Here is a 21313-nt window from a genome sequence, read left to right as displayed (position 1 = left end):
TATCTATCTATCACCTATCTATTTATCTATTTATCTATTATCTATCATCTATCTATCTATCTATCTATCTATCTTCCCACTAGCTATCTATTATCTATCTATCTATCTATCTATCTATCTATCTATCTATCATCTATCTATCTATTATCTATATCTATCATCTACTGTATCTATCTCTCTATCTATCTATCTATCTATCTATTATCTATATATCATCTATCTATCTATTATCTGTATCTATCTATCTATCTATCATTAAATTGTTTGACATTTTATGATGACAAACTATTTATGAGTTTTGTTGGAGTTGTGAACTCTGGTGATCACTTTTCCATATCTTTCCATATGTCTTATCCTTAATACATTTTTACAGAAAACTGAAGAATCCCTTACAATTATGTCAACAGAATGTGTGTCGCCATTGGATCTCTCAGAAGACATGTTGGATAAGCAAGGACAGCACTGTAAGCTTTTAGGTAAATGCCATTATTGGTTCTTATGACTTTCAGTAATTCATTAGATACAGCCATGAGTCATCCGTAGTCACCATAATCACAGAACAACGATTCATGCTGCTGAACCTTAGAAACCTGATATCACTTGCTTTCTGGTAATAGACCTGCTGCCAGATGGGAAGACAAGGGCTTAGGTTTCTTCTCATGGGATGAGGAACTGTGGTACTAGCATACAAAAAAATACCATGTCATTCATTTAGATATTATTTAGTCATTCTAATTTTTAAGATAAATTATTAATCATAAATGGGGTAACAGTAGGTCTAAACAGCAAACCATATATAACAACATGAAAGTAGAATACAAAGCAGGCATTTTTACATTGACCAAGTGCAAATGAGAAGTCAAGTCAGATATACACTGTAGGACGTCAGTGATGTGGATATTGGGCATAGTGACCAAGCTGATAGTATACTTTGTAAAACTCTTTGACCTAGTAATGTCAGCTAATGGTGATAAGTTGTACTGCACAGGCCATCATGTATATCATTTTCTAATGTATTGACTTTTCCCATACATTCATTGAAGTTCTTTAATTGATCATTTTAATTACCACTGCTGTTTAAGCAATGTATAACATTTTTCAGTGGCAATGTTCACAGTAGGGTCATTGATTCAGTTATTTTTGAAGTCATGACCAATAATGAGGTGTCAGGTTTCCACCAGGGTCTATGAATTTTGGATAGAAACAATAGAGTGCAGTGGAATAGAACACAGCAGCAGAAAGAAAGTCTTAGTACTGTATATTATAACTTTTAAAGAAGATAGCACTGCTACATCACATATCAAAGGCTATGTTCTGTATGACATCTACAGTATGAAGTAGTTGTACAAGGGGAATAAGGAAATGTCTAGTCAAGGTATAGGCTGCCTAGAGCATATTTTACCTGGAGAAATCTGTGCAAAAGGATTTGTCACTTCCTACTCATTCCTACATTCATTTCTATTATAAAAATGAATTTGAATTACTTCTAGACAACCTTTCTGAGCAACTGAGGAGGAATTGTGATATTCAGATGAAAGTGAGGAAAGGAAAAACGGATACTACTTCCCAGAACAATGAAATGGATCTAAAACAACCCAGGAGAAAAGACACACCAGCCCTACACAAGCCGCCATTTATTCCAGGCAAGGACAATACTTTAAAAGTATAAAATGATGAGAAACCTAGGAATGAATTATTAAAGTGAAATATAGATAATTGTACCCACTGTTTGTTCATTTCCAGCCTTTTCTGCATTTTCCTGAAGCAAAAAATCCTGTAGAACTCTTAGGCCCCTTGCAGACGAACGTGTACAGAATGCGTTCAGTGAAAAAAAAAGCTCAATTTCGCAAACAAAGTCATTCAGTTTTGTCTGCGATCACATTCAGTTGTTCAATTTTTATCGCATGGGTGCAATGCGATTTAATGCGTTTTGCACGCGCGTGATAAAAAACTGAATGTACACAAACAACATCTCTTAGCAACCATCCGTGAAAAACGCATCGCATTCGCACTTGCTTGCAGATGCGGTGCGATTTTCACGCAGCTCCATTCACTTCTATGCAGCCAGTGTTACGTGAAAATTGCAGAATATAGAACATGTTGCGATTTTCACGCAACGCACAAGTGATGAATGAAAACCAATGCACATGTACACAGCTCCATTGAAATTAATGGGTACGGATTCCGTGTCGGTGCAATGCGTTCGCATCACGCATTGCACCCGCGCGGAATACTCGCTCATGTGAAAGGGGCCTTACTGATCTGTTTCATTTCAACTGGGGAAAGATTACAGGTGGTGCATACTCAAGGGGGCTGGGCTTAAAATGGTGGGCCACAATATCTTTAATCCTTTCTTGATGCAGCAATTTTCCGTTTTTGCATTTTCATTTTTTGCTCCCTGTCTTCCCGGAGCCATAACTTTTTTATTTTTCCCTTCACATAGCCGTATAAGGCCAAGTTTTATTTTCTAATGCCACCATATAATATTGCATACAATGTATTAGGGAGCAGGAAAAAAAATTCCAAATGGGGTGGAATAAAAATAAAAATAAAATCAATTCCACTACACTTTTACGGGTTTTGTTTTTAAGGCGTTCACTATCTGGTAAAACTGACTTGTGTTCTTAATTTTCCAGGTCAGCATGATTATGGCAATACAACATATGTATAGTTTTTCCTGCATTTTAATACTGGGGAAAAAAAAAAAAACTTTTGAAAAATTAATTTTTTCTTGTCATTGCTATATTCTGACCCCCATAACTTCTTTATACAGGTAGTTATGTGATGTATGAGAGCTCATTTTTTGTCGGACAATCTTTAGTTTTTGCTAATATAATTTTGGGGTATGTTTGAATTTTTGTTCACTTTTAATACATTTTTGGGGGAAGTAAAGTGATGAAAAAATGGCAAATTGTCCATTTTTATTTTTATAGTACGTCATTTTCACACACAGCGATGCCTATGATTTTACTTTTTTAATTGTTTCTTTTTTTTTTGATTAATATTTTTAAAAACTTTATTTTTCATTTTTTGTTAGGTACCCAATTGGACCCTAACTTGCATTGTAATTTGTATAGAATAATGAGATTTGCTCCTTTATTCTATACAGAACTGTATGTTAAAGTTCAGTGCTGCACCTGCTGGCCTGAACTGTAATATACAAGTAATGAGCCTGAAAGTCTAGTTTGAAATCAAGCTCATTACTATGTATGAACGCATTCCCTAATCTCCGCCCGGGGGAGGCGGCATTGCATTTGACCACGGCATCTGAGGGGTTAAATGCCCTCAGTTGACATTACTGCCAATCACAGACATTAGCCGCAGGTGTCTGCTGTATGAAACAGCAGGCACCCGGCGGCTATGATGCTCACTCTGATCCGCTGCGGGTGCCATCTTTAAAGACCCCGATGTCTGGAAGGGGTTAATTCTCAGTGGTTTCCATTGACTAACACTATGGATGGAACTGTGCATGTGCTAGTTTCAAATTCTGTGTACAGTGTTAGGCTTCTTGCACACGACCGTATGCCCTCCGAGATATATGGTCCGTGAGCGGGCCATATGTCCTGAAGCGGCATTGATCGTGCCCACGGGAGCACAGAGCATCATAGATTACAATGATGCTGTGGACGTCAGGCAGCCCGCGGGACTATTGTCCCACACTCATATGATCATATGATTGCGGGACAATAGTCCCGCGGGCTGCCCGACTTCCCCAGCATCATTGTAATCTATGATGCTGTGTGTTCCCATGCGCACGATCAATGCCGCTCCGGGACATATAGCCCGCTCACGGACTGTATATCTTGGAGGGCATACGGTCGTGTGCAAGAGGCCTTAGTCAGTGGAGGTCGCTGAGAAATAATGGGGTATTCCGATCTCAGATATCAATGCCATATCGCTGTGACCTATGTACTCCCATTTCCAGAATGGGGACCTGGAAGTGAAACAGAGTACATTATACATGTGCACCAGGCTCTCTGTTCTCCAAGCTAAGAGATTTTCTTTAACTTTTGGGACATTCTCTGTGTTTTGTCTTCCTTTAAGAGTCATACATCATCTTTAAGGGAGCATATTAGTAGATCTCCAATGCAATCACATTTGCCTTGTGTATTGGGCTTTATGGCACCTTCTTAACATTCAACCACTGTTAAAGGGCCAGGCTATCTAAAATATTACATGGGCCAAGCAAGTTAGCAAGTGACACAATGTCCTGGGGTAGAATACACTGGCTACTTGGGCTATAGTCTCTTTAAAGCAACTTTATTTGACAATGTTGATTAGAAAGGCTACCTTATAATAACAGGAAATTGTGATTTAGATTTTTCAGAGCTGCTATTAAAAAGGTTTGATGAAGTGGAAAAACAACAAAAGAATATGAAAATACCATCTCTCCTAAATAAAGATGCAGAGTTGAGAAAACCAAGGAGGAAAGACACCCCTGCACTGCACACTTCACCACTGCTCCCAGGTATAATCACTATTACCAGTCACAGTACTGATATTATTAGAAATCTATATAACTATTGTATGTGCATAATTTGTGAGCGAAAAGACCATCCTTGAGCAAATATTAGATTTATAAAGGTATAAGAAGCAAACCATGCACCTCACCTTTTTTAGTTGCAACTGGCTGTTTACGCCACCCTCACCAGGTTTATAAAAAAGGATGTACTGAGGACAGGATTGAGACATCAGCCATAGAAGAGTGCAGTGTACTCAAGTTGTGCGTAGTAGGTGTTTCTGAGTGTAGTAGTGCAATATACACTAACCTGGTACAGCTGACTCTCTGCAAGGGCAGGTATAGGTAGGGATAGTTCGTGACGCCAGTGCCAAGTAAACGGTGGCACGCCGTTTGCGGATGCAGGAAATAATTTGAGGAAACGCGGTGTTAAACAGAACTTCAACTTTAGTAGGTTGCAGGCAGAGACAATATTGGAAACGCAGTTCCTCAGCATACAGTCGATTTTGCAATTCGGTCGATGCAGGCAATTCAGTACAGCAGGGTAATTACAGAGTGTAAAACACAGGATTTGCAGCAAAGGAGCTAGCACTCTAATTCTGTCTGATCCTGGAATATAGCAACTCTTCACCAAGGCCCATTAACCTAAGTCTGGCTTTATATCCTTGATTATGGCTTTCATAAGTACCTCCTCTGTTTCCTCAATACCTCTGGCTCCTCTGATATTTGCCTCAGTCTCTCCTAGCTTCTGAATGGTTCCTCAGGCTAAGGTATTCCTGCTTCAGCATGTAGGAATTCAGGAGGGAATCTTCTCCTGAACAGCAGGCTTCAGGCCTGGACTTGTCTCAGACATTATCTAATCTCCATCTGTAGATTACAGACACTAGACTCCGTCTGCCCTGCACTTCCCTGACTGGCCTTATATAAACTAGGGCTCTCTAGCTCCCTCTATGGACTAGAAACGGTAATGACACCCCTAGCAGGCCTGTACATGCAAATCTCAGTAACAGGGAAATACACACATTACATTGCATTTTACAAAACTGACATACAACAACTTCCCCATATTAAGGAGGGACGACAGCACACCAAGTGACCTTTGGTAGTAACGGGTATTACAACTCCCGTATACTACATACCCCACTGCTTTAAGCTGAGTACGCCCTCGTACTCCATCATGGGTCGCCCAACTGGAATCTCTACCTGAAATAGAAAAAGAGACATGCAGGCATACATATATGCAATTCATCTGCATTTACATCAGGTCCAATTGGCAAAGGTGCAGGGCAGTGACAAGGGGCGTCGTTCTCTTCTCTCAGGATAGTGAATGGAACGGGGGCGCTGACCTGGCACAGCGTAACAATATAACCAGGATAGTCCATGACAGTGAATAAGTCCATGATAAAACAGTAGAAAACGGTATAAAAGTTCTTGGAGGCTCAAATAACAAACATGAGTCCGTACCCAGGTTATTTCTATATTAAATCACAGAGGCTCTCATGCGGTGGAGTCCATCTCTGGGCACAATACTTTAAAAGAGTAAGAATCTCAGAGGCTCAGGTATCTTTTGAGTCTGTCTCCGGGCACGGTTCCTTAGTAACAGGTTGCACAATAAAATGGACAGCAAAGACAAGTGCTGTAATACCCCTGATCAACCTGAAAAGGGGGTGAAGGGTAAAAGGTGCAACAAAGGAACAGGCACAACTTGGTGTGGGGTAACAAAAGCAGGCAGGAGGTCCTGGAAACAAACGTGGCCTTGCTGACTTTATGATTTCAGTGGTCAACACCTACCACTGGGCCGTGGACAAATTGGCAGCTGCAACAAAGGGCCAGCAACATAGGACTCCTGTCCTGGAAGGGTTAACATCACCTTCTGAAGAAATAAATCAAGGGCCTAGCAGGCTGATCACAGTGGCATATTGTAGCTACTTGGCTCTGCAGGGAGGTATCTTCTGTAGTATTCCTCTACAGGAGGATGGGCCCACATGACTGTATCAGGGGGTAGCTGCAGGGTAAAGGGGCCCCTAATAGGTATTGGCCCCATAGGCCTAGGGGTGAACCCTCTGGTGGGCCGTGCCGGCCCTGGCATAATCACTGCAGGGTGTGACATACTTGGTACCGCCGCAGCAAGCGGTCCGGTGCTCTGGGTGCAGCAATTCACAGCAATCGCGGGTCCGGTCTGGGGCACTGACGGAGCGGTGACAACAGAAGGCAGTCGGCGGGTGGTGACAGGCACCCTTACCTCATCCTTCCTCGGCGGCGTCTGGATCCTGGCGGTGTAGGTCTTACGCAACTCCCGCAACTTCTCCTCCAGCCGGACGATCTGCTCACCGATACTCTCTGTGTCGGAGTCGCTGTCCTCTGCTGGCACCGTCGGCGCAGGTACAGTCACCGCTGATGCAGACTCGGCCTCTTCAGGTTCTGGACTTGCCTCAGGTCTCCGTCCCATCCGGATGTTCTGGAAGGTAGCACTCAATCCTCTTTGCTGCTCCAGCTCAGATAGTGTCTTCTCCCGACGTGGCAGCTCGGGGGAAGGGTAGGGGCTCACCCATTTCTCCAACACGGTTGGCTGCCAGAAGACGTTCGGCCCGATGAAGGAGCTCCGCTCCTGAAAGGCGTGATGGGCCGGCTCTGGAGAGCGTTCCGGTTCTCGCTCGCAGCCAGAGTAGTCTTCTCCTTCGTCTGCCTCCCAATCCTCAGGTCCTCGCTTCGGACGGGTCACAGCAGTCGCATAGGGGCCTCGCAGGCTCTCGGCAGGGGTGTACTCCACTTCCTCTCCCTCGCGGAGGCTGTGCTGGTACGAAGGGAGGTAGTCTCTCTTGACAGACCTGCGATTCACATAGAGGTCTCTGCCAGTAAGATAGTCCTGAATAAACCCGTAGCCACGGGATTTGTCAAACGACAGCACCACTCCCTTTCTCCTTTCCAGGCGGGGTTGGGTGTGCGTGTGTCTTTCATGTATGGTCTTGGTTAGCTCCTCATACACGATTTTAGTCTTGGTATTCCGCTTGATAGCGGCCTCCCGAATCTCCGCCATCAGGGAAGACCATTTGAACGATGGCTGAAAAAAGTCCCTCCATGAGCCATAGTAGGGCTCGGGTTCCTTCTCCCTGGTGCGGCAGGCGGGTTGCTCCGGTCCCGGAGCGTAGGCCGGTGGAGCCTCCTCTGGCTCTACACCGGTGTCGGTCATTTTTCCAATCATAGGTGCGGACGCTGCAGCAACACTCTGCTCACAATCCAACATGCTCGATCCTACTGAGGAGAGCGATAGGGACGCGTCAATTAAAGTAGTCAGCTCCTCCCATTGCACTGGGAGGCCACCCCCCAGGTATCTCAATATAGGGAAGGCGGTGTCCATGCTGGCAGACATGCAAATGTCCAGATAAGCCGTGGCGCCTGCCCTTGACCTACTTCCCGCTTTTTCTTCATAAAGGCGCCAATTTTTCCCGCCTTTTCGGGATGAAGGTGACGCAGCAGTAAATTCAGCCAGCTCAGCGGCCATCTTTAGGTACAAACGCTGTCTATTCACTGACGGCAAGCAGGAATGTTTAAAGTCCACAAAACCACACTCCAATGCGGCGATTTTCTTCCTCTGGGTAGCGCAACCTTGCACAGCGCTTTTTAGAGGTTTTTGGAACACTTTGGGTACGATTTTCAGTCCACAAAGTCCACTTGAAATAAACAGGCAAATTGTCACTTTGGTCACAGGGCACTTGTATAAGGCACAAAGTTCACGCTTCTTGCACTATAAAGCGTGCGTATCCTGTTCGTGACGCCAAAAGAGAGGTGCAGTGTACTCAAGTTGTGCGTAGTAGGTGTTTCTGAGTGTAGTAGTGCAATATACACTAACCTGGTACAGCTGACTCTCTGCAAGGGCAGGTATAGGTAGGGATAGTTCGTGACGCCAGTGCCAAGTAAACGGTGGCACGCCGTTTGCGGATGCAGGAAATAATTTGAGGAAACGCGGTGTTAAACAGAACTTCAACTTTAGTAGGTTGCAGGCAGAGACAATATTGGAAACGCAGTTCCTCAGCATACAGTCGATTTTGCAATTCGGTCGATGCAGGCAATTCAGTACAGCAGGGTAATTACAGAGTGTAAAACACAGGATTTGCAGCAAAGGAGCTAGCACTCTAATTCTGTCTGATCCTGGAATATAGCAACTCTTCACCAAGGCCCATTAACCTAAGTCTGGCTTTATATCCTTGATTATGGCTTTCATAAGTACCTCCTCTGTTTCCTCAATACCTCTGGCTCCTCTGATATTTGCCTCAGTCTCTCCTAGCTTCTGAATGGTTCCTCAGGCTAAGGTATTCCTGCTTCAGCATGTAGGAATTCAGGAGGGAATCTTCTCCTGAACAGCAGGCTTCAGGCCTGGACTTGTCTCAGACATTATCTAATCTCCATCTGTAGATTACAGACACTAGACTCCGTCTGCCCTGCACTTCCCTGACTGGCCTTATATAAACTAGGGCTCTCTAGCTCCCTCTATGGACTAGAAACGGTAATGACACCCCTAGCAGGCCTGTACATGCAAATCTCAGTAACAGGGAAATACACACATTACATTGCATTTTACAAAACTGACATACAACAACTTCCCCATATTAAGGAGGGACGACAGCACACCAAGTGACCTTTGGTAGTAACGGGTATTACAACTCCCGTATACTACAAGAGTCATCATTACATATGCCCACAACTCCCTGGAATAATGACTAAAAGCTATGGCAGCTGTAGATTTCATTCTGGCACACGCACTGCCACAGGACAGAAGGTACAGGGGCATAGCTATAGGGGAAGCAGGGGAGGTGGCTGCTTTGGGGTCTTAACTCAGAAGGGGCCCATCCAGGAGGAGGACTAAAAGATTTTATTGTCAGGGCCCACTCAACAGTATTATACATTGACATTATATACAGAGACACTGTAGGAAACAGATGGAATGGGTGCCGGGCCTCGTCTGACTAGCCACAAGAGTGAGGGTTGTGAAGAAGTTTTTTTTTTGAAGGGGGAGCCCATTCAAAAACTTGCTGTGGGATCCAGTCATTTCTAGTTACGCCACTGAGGAAGCATGTAATTTATGAAGAGGTCTGCTCCTCGTCCGAAATTACATGCCTCCTCAGGCAGCACAGGCCCTAAAAAGACCAATGCAGCAGAGGCTGGTCTTCATAAATCAAGGCCTAAATAAAGGTAAATTTAGGTAATCTTCCACAAGATGGAGGTACAGTTCGTAATTAATTCCATCAAAATAACAGCAGTTTCTAAGAAAGAATCAGTGGATTACCTCCACGGCGGGTGTAAGCCCTCAAAAGCAGTACTTGGAAACTGAAACAATAATATGACTGGGGGCTAGAAGCCTTCGACCCAAACAAGGCTATGATGTCAAGTAGCCTTAGATGAGCATTACATTCACAAATTTCACACACACACACACACACACACACACACACACACACACACTCACACACTTTTTTTTATGTTTTCTCAACCTTTTCAAAGATGCTGTTGGCTACATTCTTGCCTAGCATCTACTGACTTACTTCACAGGAAAGAGTAGAAGCCAAAGGATTAGGTTCCACCATCTCCTAGAGACAGTTGTTAATTGATTGGAATTAACCCTGTGATTCAACCTGAAGTGCAAATAACATAACATAGTATAACACATTATCAAAAGTTAAAGACAAATTATTTATGAAATCTTATCATTAACAGTGGCTAATTGCACCCACTAAACAGCCCCTCAAAATGTCAGTAGCTCTGAAAAAAGGAGCAAAATTGTACACATATCCTTAGCAAAATCTATTTATTTCATTAAATACACTGCTAAAAAAAATAAAGGGAACACTTAAAGGGACTCTGTCACCACTTTCTAACCCCCCCTTTTAAAAGTATTGTTCTCTCCATGGCGCCCTTGTGATTACAAAGGTGTTGTTATAACATAAATTCGCCGTCTCGTTTTGATAAAAATACCTTTTATCTAACCTGTCAATCTTGTGGATAAAGGTGCCCAGGGCGTTTCTGAAGGTCTGAAGCTGCCGCCCGCCGCCGCCGCCATTGGTGCCCAGCTCCTCCCCTGATCCTTTCAGCGCCGCCTGAATGTAAAGAAATCCGCCTCCGGCTCTCGCTCAGTGCCCCCTCCTCCTTTTCAAAGATCCCGCGCGTGCGCACAGGCCTGTGCCTGATGCGCCCGTGCGGACATTTAGAATCGGCCTCATTGAGCGAAGTGCGCATGCGCGCACTTCGCTCAACCTCCTCATAAGACGAGCACTGCAGCCAGCCACTCAGAGCCTGCGGCTCCATACAGCGCTTGGCAGGCTCTGAGTGGCTGGCTGCAGTGCTCGTCTTATGAGGAGGTTGAGCAAAGTGCGCGCATGCGCACTTCGCTCAATGAGGCCGATTCTAAATGTCCGCACGGGCGCATCAGGCACAGGCCTGTGCGCACGCGCGGGATCTTTGAAAAGGAGGAGGTGGCACTGAGCGAGAGCCGGAGGCGGATTTCTTTACATTCAGGCGGCGCTGAAAGGATCAGGGGAGGAGCTGGGCACCAACGGCGGCGGCGGCGGGCAGCAGCTTCAGACCTTCAGAAACGCCCTGGGCACCTTATCCACAAGATTGACAGGTTAGATAAAAGGTATTTTTATCAAAACGAGACGGCAAATTTATGTTATAACAACACCTTTGTAATCACAAGGGCGCCATGGAGAGAACAATACTTTTAAAAGGGGGGGTTAGAAAGTGGTGACAGAGTCCCTTTAAACAACACAATGTAACTCCAAGTCAATCACACTTCTGTGAAATCAAACTGTCCACTTAGGAAGCAACACTGAGTGACAATCAATTTCACATGCTGTTGTGCAAATGGGATAGACAACAGGTGGAAATTATAGGCAATTAGCTAGACAACCCCAATAAAGGAGTGGTTCTGCAAGTGGTGACCACAGACCTCTTCTCAGTTCCTATGCTTCCTGGCTGATGTTTTGGTCACTTTTGAATGCTGGCGGTGCTTTCACTCTAGTGGTAGCATGAGACGGAGTCTACAACCTACACAAGTGGCTCAGGTAGTGCAGCTTATCCAGGATGGCACATCAATGCGAGCTGTGGCAAGAAGGTCTGCTGTGTTTGTCAGCGTAGTGTCCAGAGCATGGAGGCGCTACCAGGAGACAGGCCAGTACATCAGGAGACGTGGAGGAGGCCGTAGGAGGGCAACAACCCAGCAGCAGGACCGCTACCTCCGCCTTTGTGCAAGGAGGAACAGGAGGAGCACTGCCAGAGCCCTGCAAAATGACCTCCAGCAGGCCGCAAATGTGCATGTGTCTGCTGAAACGGTCAGAAACAGACTCCATGAGGATGATATGAGGGCCCAACGTCCAAAGGTGGGGGTTGTGCTTACAGCCCAACACCGTGCAGGACGTTTGGCATTTGCCAGAGAACACCAAGATTTGCAAATTTGCCACTGGCGCCCTGTGCTCTTCACAGATGAAAGCAGGTTCACACTGAGCACATGTGACAGACGTGACAGAGTCTGGAGACGCCGTGGAGAACGTTCTGCTGCCTGCAACATCCTCCAGCATGACCGGTTTGGCATTGGGTCAGTAATGGTGTGGGGTGGCATTTCTTTGGAGGGCCGCACAGCCCTCCATATGCTCGCCAGAGGTAGCCTGACTGCCATTAGGTACCGAGATGAGATCCTCAGACCCCTTGAGAGACCATATGCTGGTGCGGTTGGCGCTGGGTTCCTCCTAATGCAAGACAATGCTAGACCTCATGTTGCTGGAGTGTGTCAGCAGTTCCTGCAAGACGAAGGCATTGATGCTATGGATTGGCCCGCCCATTCCCCAAACCTGAATCCAATTGAGCACATCTGGGACATCATGTCTGGCTCTATCCACCAACGTCACGTTGCACCACAGACTGTCCAGGAGTTGGCAGATGCTTTAGTCATTTTGACATGTTTTAAGGACATTACATCAAAGTTGGATCAGCCTGTAGTGTGTTTTTCCACTTTAATTTTGAGTGTGACTCCAAATCCAGACCTCCATGGGTTAAAATATTTGATTTCCATTTTTTAATTTTTGTGTGATTTTGTTGTCAGCACATTCAACTATGTAAAGAACAAAGTATTTCAGAAGAATATTTAATTAATTCAGATCTAGGATGTGTTATTTTTGTGTTCCCTTTATTTTTTTGAGCAGTGTATATACAATATAATGAATCTACAAGAAAAATAATTATTATATACAGTCAGGTCCATAAATATTGGGACATCAACATAATTCTAACATTTTTGGCTCTATACACCACCACAATGGATTAGAAGAGAAACAAACAAGATGTGCTTTAATTGCAGACTGTCAGCTTTAATTTGAGGGTATTTACATCCAAATCAGGTGAACGGTGTAGGAAATACAACAGTTTGCATATGTGCTTCCCACTTGTTAAGGGACCGAAAGTAATGGGACAACTGGCTTCTCAGCTGTTCCATGGCCAGGTGTGTGTTATTCCCTCATTATCCCAATTACAATGAGCAGATAAAAGGTCCAGAGTTCACTTCAAGTGTGCTATTTGCATTTGGAATCTGTTGCTGTCAACTCTCAAGATGAGATCCAAAGAGCTGTCATTATCAGTGAAGCAAGCCATCATTAGGCTGAAAAAACAAAACAAACCCATCTGAGAGATGCCAAAAACATTAGGCGTGGCCAAAACAACTGTTTGGGATATTCTTAAAAAGAAGGAACGCACCGGTGAACTCAGCAAAGCCAAAAGACCCGGAAGACCATGAAAAACAACTGTGGTGGATGACCGAAGAATTCTTTCCCTGGTGAAGAAAACATCCTTCACAACAGTTGGCCAGATCAAGAACACTCTCCAAGAGGTAGGTGTATGTGTGTCAAAGTCAACAATCAAGAGAAGACTTCACCAGAGTGAATACAGAGGGTTCACCACAAGATGCAAACCATTGGTGAGCCTCAAAAACAGGAAGGCCAGATTAGAGTTTGCCAAACGACATCTAAAAAAGCCTTCACAGTTCTGGAACAACATCCTATGGACAGATGAGACCAAGATCAACTTGTACCAGAGTAATAGGAAGAGAAGAGTATGGAGAAGGAAAGGAACTGCTCATGATCCTAAGCATACCACCTCATCATTGAAGCATGGTGGTGGTAGTGTCATGGCGTGGGCATGTATGGCTGCCAATGGAACTGGTTCTCTTGTATTTATTGATGATGTGACTGCTGACAAAAGCAGCAGGATGAATTCTGAAGTGTTTTGGGCAATATTATCTGCTCATATTCAGCCACATGCTTCAGAACTCATTGGATGGCGCTTCACAGTGCAGATGGACAATGCCCCAAAGCATACTGCAAAAGCAACCAAAGAGTTTTTTAAGGGAAAGAAATGGAATGTTATGCAATGGCCAAGTCAATCACCGGACCTGAATCCGATTGAGCATGACTTTCACTTGCTGAAGACAAAACTGAAGGGAAAATGCCCCAAGAACACGCAGGAACTGAAGACAGTTGCAGTAGAGGCCTGGCAGAGCATCACCAGGGATGAAACCCATCATCTGATGTCTATGTGTTCCGGACTTCAGGCTGTAATTGACTGCAAAGGATTTGCAACCAAGTATTAAAAAGTGAAAGTTTGATTTATGATTATTATTCTGTCCCATTACTTTTGGTTCCTTAACAAGTGGGAGGCACATATGCAAACTGTTGTAATTCCTGCACCGTTCACCTGATTTGGATGTAAATACCCTCAAATTAAAGCTGACAGTCTGCAGTTAAAGCACATCTTGTTCATTTCATTTCAAATCCATTGTGGTGGTGTATAGAGCCAAAAATGTTAGAATTGTGTCAATGTCCCAATATTTATGGACCTGACTGTAGGTATTCTTTCAATATAATGTATTGGGAGCAGGGGAAAAAGTCTGCACATGGTGCAACTGAAAAGAATTAGATTCCACCACAGTTTTACGGGTTTTGTTTTCATGCTGTCTGCTACGCGGTAAATCTGTACCCTTCATTCTCTGGATCTGTATGATTGCAGTAATGCAACATTTGTATAGTTTTTCTTGTGTTTTAATACTTAAAAGAAAATGAACACTTTGAAAAAAAAACATTTTGTTTTCAACTACAGAGCTTGTTTTTTGCAGGGTGATCTACACTTTTCATTGATACCATTTTGGACTTTTTGATCACCTTTAATTAAAGTGTTTAGGAGAGGTGAAGAAATGAAAAAATATGGGATAAATACATTTAGATTTTAATAGCACAGGTGTTTTGGGAAGTGGTGATGCCTCTGATGTTTATTTTTTAATTATTTATTTTTATTATCAGGAAACGGAAGGGGTGATTTGTTTTTTATTTACACTTTTTAAAAGTTCTCTTAAGGAAATTGAACATGCTATCAGATTGCTTCATTAGCATTGAAGTCTGTGAGAAATTCTCTATGTTCCTATGGAGCCCTACTGAGGCTGGCCTCAGATCCACAGGGAATGAATTTCTCCCCTAATCGCTGCTAGTGGGAGCCATTCTAGCCCCAGGAGCCCAGCGCTTAGATACTGTGGCCCCATTTGACCACGTCATCTGATGGGTTAAATGTCTGCAATCAGCGTTATCGCTAATCATAGGAGCTCTATGAGTTATCCATTTAACGGAGACTAGTGTAGGTTATTATAGCCTCCATTAAACAGATCTTTTTGTTTACAATACACTGCAGGACAGAATAGCACAGTCTAGTACATTATTCCACATTGCTTTTTTTGCAGTATAGTGACATATACCAGCCAGATATACTGTAGGGCAAAAGGATCCTCTTTTGGCCTCTGTATAACAAATTAAGTCCTATGGACACATTTAGTAAGTGTGTCAGGAGGTTTCCTGCGGTACATGCTAAACGTAGAGGAAAACGTGATGTGAATGGCTACTAAGAGGAGTAAACCTACCTGTAGTATGGTATAAGTTGCAGCCTGGTCTAGTATTTGTACTAGATTATAGGAGGTTATTGGAGCGTCCCATCTTTCTGTAAATGTGATCACCCCTTCCTTATATGTTCTGTGAGCTCCAGAACTGAAAAAAACATAGTGGGAAGTAAGGGAAGGGACATCATAGCAGTACAGTGCTGGCAGATTCCACAGAAGGGAGACACCCCCTGCTCCCGAGAGAAATGCATCTAGCTGTATAGCCAAGATTAGAAATAATTAGCCTGAAATAGACATTAGGGAAACCCAAAAAGAACCTTTTCCTTCACAATTATGATTGTACAAAGTAGCACAGTCATAACTTTTTTGATAACTCAGGTACGCTTTAAAGTCAATGTGAATGTCACTGTTGTGTTTTGGTAACAATGGGCACATGTGTCCTTACCGAAAGAAAAACATGTTTACTTAGTTTTAGGTAAATTACCTAGGTTTGGAAAATACTGCTATAATAACAGTAACTTAACAGTAATTTATTATACATTTTGTTATACAATATGTACCATAGCCTACTATTTCAGGCATGTTCATGTCCATCTACTTTACACTGTGTGCTAAATATACATTATACCCCATTACATACAGATTAAAACAGGGGGAAGTGTTCTTATACCAGTGACATAATGTCAGGAATAGAATATTGTTAAGATCAAATATTCATTTGCCAGAGAGGGTAAACAGGAAATGGGACTGATGAGCTACAATAATGACATGACAATATTCGATTAATTCTTTTAACGGGAATTCTGTGGAGAGCCACTTAAGACTTGAGCTCTTAGAATTAAAAGGCTTATTAATGAAACACTTACTGGAGATGCAGTGCTAACCAGTAATACGAGTCCAAACAGCTGCTGTAACTTGTCATCTCAAAATGCTATATTATAAATGAATATTTTCTTATGATTTCTCAAGGAGAGAAAATTCTCATAAATTCTCAAAAGAAAAGAGCATATTGGGGGAAATTTATCATCTCCCTTGTGCCTGAAAAGCAGTGTTAAAAAGTCACAAACTATGTGTTTGCAACTTTTAACGGCAACTTATTTTAACTGGGACTAATTATTTGTTGCATCTCTTGGACTTTACGCTCCCCTCACCACTTTCCCAAAATGGGGCGTGGAAAAGGTGGGAAAGGGGTCTGGTTAGCCATCCTAACAAATTTATCTTTCCCAACCTTCATACTATGTTTTTTCTAGCCCTATCCAATTTCCTCAACCTATAACTAACCACCATTTTAACTTCTTCTTTTTAACATGCAACCATCACACCCATATTCATTATGAAATTAGGCGATCATACACATCTACTTTACTAGTGGAGTTAAAAGAAATCACCTAATTTTAAAAGACTTCATTCTATTTAGTTGTATTCCTCTAGAAGGCATTGATAGCATATACTCTTTGATAATAAAAGATGTGAAGTAGTATCAGCATACTGTAGGCATAAACTCTATATCTGAAGAAAAACCTGCATACACTATATGTATTGTCTGTAGTGAAGTTTTAAATTTTTTTGATTTGGTTGACTCGTCAAACTTCGACAAGAAATTAGATTTGTTACTAATTATGTCACAAATTTTTATAAGTCAGGTATATCTGTAAGTCATGGTGGCTGAGGGAATGTATGGAGAAGGCTGCTGAATTGAGCCCACTCCATAAGCGGCAGGTACTGCAGACACCTGGCTGCAATGATGGGAAATGGGGATCCTGCCAAACCCCGTCATTTAACCACTCAGATGCTACGAACAACACCAATCGAGGTATCTGTGAGGTAAGGCGGAGGGATGTGTCTCCCTCTGCCTTCCGATCGGAGCCCCTGCAGTCAAACTATGGGTCTCCGATCTGTTACCATTAGTTGATGAGCGGCAGGGGTCATATTCGAATTCGTGATATTTCGCAAATATTTTGGAGAATATTCATTGAATATTCGCAAATTAGAATACTTGTTATATTCTACATTCTTTTTTTTACTCGAAAATCGGCAAGGTAATGATCGCGTAATATGCGAATATTACGTGAACAATACAGGCGTGAGTCAAAAACTAATATATAGAATATAGTGCTATATATTCGTTTTTATAATTTTCTGCATTTTTTCCATCTGAACACATGATTCCTCCCTGCTTCTTGCTTGTGGGCCAATGAGTCGTTGGCCCACAAGCAACTTAAGCAGGGAGGAATCATGACTTCAGATGGAAAAAATGACGAATATTCTAAAAAACTAATATATAGCACTATATTGAATATAGTGCTATATATTCATAATTTAGAATATTTGTAATTTTTTTCCACCTGAAGTGAACAGTGTTCAGTGTTCACTTCAGATGGAAAAAAATGAACAATATTCTAAAATGCGAATATATAGCACTATATTAAATATAGTGGTGCTATATATTAGTTTTTTAGAATATTCATAATTTTTTTCCATCTGAAGTCATAATACCTCCCTGCTTAAGTTGCTTGTGGGCCAGTGACTCATTGGCCCACAAGCAAGAAGCAGGGAGGAATCATGTGTTCAGATGGAAAAAAAAGACGAATATTCGATATAATGAATATATAGCACTATATTCTAAATATTCGCAAATTCTCAAAGTGGCAAAATATTCGCTTTCCAAATATTCGTGCTCAACACTAGCTACCATGGCACCTTGGATGCTTTTGAAGCTTCTCATAGTTGCCATGGTAACCTCCCTGCTGCACTGTGCACGAGGCACAGCTAAGTAAGGAGCCCATCAAAACGCTATTTACCATAATAGCTCTCTATTAGGGTGAATAGGACAAGGGACCAAAAGATCCCAGGTTCTAGACCCCTAAGTTGTCACTATAAAAGTAAAAAAAAAAAAAAAATTAAAAGTTTATATCTTCCTCTTTCCCTATTTTACATCTAAAGACATATAAACAAAAAAAATACTAGGTATTGCCTGAACTTTTAAAATATTAATAAAAATGTTATGTGTGCTAATTGCTGTAATGGAAAAAAAATTAAAAACACACAATAAAATATAAATTTTGCCAGCAAAAAACAAGCCCTCATAAAGCTCTGTAGAGCAACATATAAAAAGTTATGGCTGTCAGAAAATGGTAATGTAAAGAAAATGTGAATTTTTTTGATGGTATGTAGATAAAAAGAATCAACTTTGAAGCAGCATATATGTATTGAGATGCAGAATAAGGATCATGTTATGACATTTTTAGTGCAGAGTGAACACTGTGAACTCAAAAACCCTTACACCTTGGTTGAATTGTATTTTTTTTATTTTTTATTCAACCCCACAAAGAATTATTTTCCCCATTTTCCAATAACAGACATGGAAGATTAAAGGTGCTCTTAATTAGTACAACTTATATCCCAAAACCAACGATGTGTGTTCTGAATTTTGCGGAACCTATCAACAGATCCGTACAGCACATATCTTTTGCGGCCCCAATGAAGTTAATGGGTCCACATACAAGTTGCAAGAAATGCGTATCGCATGTAGACCCAAACAATGGCCATGTGCACGAGCCTTTAGGGAAAGTGCTTACTGGTTATTGCAGGGCACCTACAATATATCTAGGGGTGCAGGAGGCGGTAAGAACCATTAAGCGCCATCCATCCAGTGAAGGAAAATGCTAACTGGTTATTGCAGGGCAACTATAACTAGGGGCAGGGCGTGGTAATAACCATTAACACCGTTCCTCTGCAGTGAAGGAAAGTGCTTACTGGTTATTGCAGGGCACCTATAACTGGGGACAGGAGGAGGTAATAACCAGTGAGCGCTGTTCTCTGCAGTGGAGGAAAGTGCTTACTGGTTATTGCAAGGCACCTATAACTGGGGACAGGAGGAGGTAATAACCAGTGAGCCCCGTACTCTGCAGTGAAGGAAAGTGCTTACTGGTTATTGTAGGGCACCTATAACTGGGGGCAGGAGGGGGTAATAACCAGCGAGCCCCATACTCTGCAGTGAAGGAAAGTGCTTACGGGTTATTGCATGGCACCTATAACTGGGGGCAGGAAAAGGTAATAACCAGTGAGCCCCGTACTCTGCAGTGAAGGAAAGTGCTTACTGGTTATTGTAGGGCACCTATAACTGGGGGCAGGAGGGGGTAATAACCAGTGAGCGCCGTCCTCTGCAGTGAAGGAAAGTGCTTACTGGTTATTGCATGGCACCTATAACTGGGGACAGGAAGAGGTAATAACCAGTAAGCCCCGTACTCTACAATGAAGGAAAGTGCTTATTGGTTATTGCAGGGCTTTTATAACTGGGGACAGGAGGAGGTAATAACCAGTGAGCTCGGTACTCTGCAGTGAAGGAAAGTGCTTACTGGTTATTGTAGTGCACCTATAACTGGGGACAGGAGGAGGTAATAACCAGTGAGCCCCGTACTCTGCAGTGAAGGAAAGTGCTTACTGGTTATTGTAGGACACCAATAACTGGGGGCAGGAGGGGGAAATAACCAGTGAGTCCCGGACTCTGCAGTGAAGGAAAGTGATTACTGGTTATTGCAGGGCACCTATAACTGGGGACAGGAGGAGGTAATAACCAGTGAGCTCGGTACTCTGCAGTGAAGGAAAGTGCTTACTAGTTATTGCAGGGCCCCTATAACTGGGGGCACGAGGAGGTAATAACCAGTGAGCACTGTCCTCTGCAGTGAAGGAAAGTGCTTACTGGTTATTGCAGGGCACCTATAGCTGGGGACAGGAGGAGGTAATAACCAGTAAGCTCGCTACTTTGCAGTGAAGGAAAGTGCTTACTGGTTATTACAGGGCACCTATAACTGGGGACAGGAGGAGATAATAACCAGTGAGCTCGGTACTCTGCAGTGAAGGAAAGTGCTTACTGGTTATTGCAGGGCACCTATAACTGGGGACAGGAGGAGGTAATAACCAGTGAGCGCTGTTCTCTGCAGTGGAGGAAAGTGCTTACTGGTTATTGTAGGGCACCTATGACTGGGGACAGGAGGAGGTAATAACCAGTGAGCGCTGTTCTCTGCAGTGGAGGAAAGTGCTTACTGGTTATTGCAGGGCTCCTATAACTGGGGACAGGAGGAGGTAATAACCAGTGAGCCCCGTACTCTGCAGTGAAGGAAAGTGCTTACTGGTTATTGCAAGGCACCTATAACTGGGGACAGGAGGAGGTAATAACCAGTGAGCCCCGTACTCTGCAGTGAAGGAAAGTGCTTACTGGTTATTACAGGGAACCTATAACTGGGGACAGGAGGAGATAATAACCAGTGAGCCCCTTACTCTGCAGTGAAGGAAAGTGCTTACTGGTTATTGCAGGGCAGGCTCGGACTGGCCCACAGGGGTACAGGGGAATCCCCCAGTGGGCCCTTGAGCAAGGTGGGCCCCTAGTCTCCCACCCCCTACACAAGTGGCACATAACACAGTAGACTCACTGCACTACATACATATATTCAATGAACAGCACCTCAACCAGTCTATGTTCATATAAAAAAAACTTGTTAAACTATTTATTATATTTGAATGTATCCGTATATTGGGTCCCAAAATAAATTTTACTGGTGGGCCCTAGGTACCCCTGTCCGACACTGTTGCAGGGCACCTATAACTGGGGACAGGAGGAGGTAATAACCAGTGAGCGCCGTTCTCTGCAGTGAAGGAAAGTGCTTACTGGTTATTGCAGGGCTCCTATAACTGGGGACAGGAGGAGGTAATAACCAGTGAGCGCCGTCCTCTGCAGTGAAGGAAAGTGCTTACTGGTTATTGCAGGGCTCCTATAACTGGGAAAAGGAGGAGGTAATAACCATTGAGCTCGGTACTCTGCAGTGAAGGAAAGTGCTTACTGGTTATTGTAGGGCACCTATAACTGGGGGCAGGAGGGGGTAATAACCAGTGAGTCCCGTACTCTGCAGTGAAGGAAAGTGCTTACTGGTTAT

At 43.2% G+C, this 21313-nt stretch overlaps 1 protein-coding gene across 1 annotated transcript in view; it reads left to right on the top strand.

Annotated features, from left to right (window-relative positions):
- Positions 1-397: 397 nt before the first annotated feature.
- The window catches only part of PPP1R17 (protein phosphatase 1 regulatory subunit 17), a 36857-nt gene continuing 15941 nt past the window's right edge, over positions 398-21313 (top strand). Inside the window, exons 1-3 of the mRNA XM_040433938.1 lie at positions 398-476; positions 1491-1643; positions 4319-4468. Coding sequence (XP_040289872.1) covers positions 398-476; positions 1491-1643; positions 4319-4468 — 382 coding nt within the window. The remainder of the gene's footprint in view (positions 477-1490; positions 1644-4318; positions 4469-21313) is intronic.

This window comes from Bufo bufo, chromosome 5 (genome assembly GCF_905171765.1).
Source record: "Bufo bufo chromosome 5, aBufBuf1.1, whole genome shotgun sequence".
Lineage (NCBI taxonomy): Eukaryota > Metazoa > Chordata > Amphibia > Anura > Bufonidae > Bufo > Bufo bufo.
The sequence above is the reverse complement of the archived record's forward strand: the minus strand, read 5'-3'. Positions and strand labels throughout refer to the sequence as shown.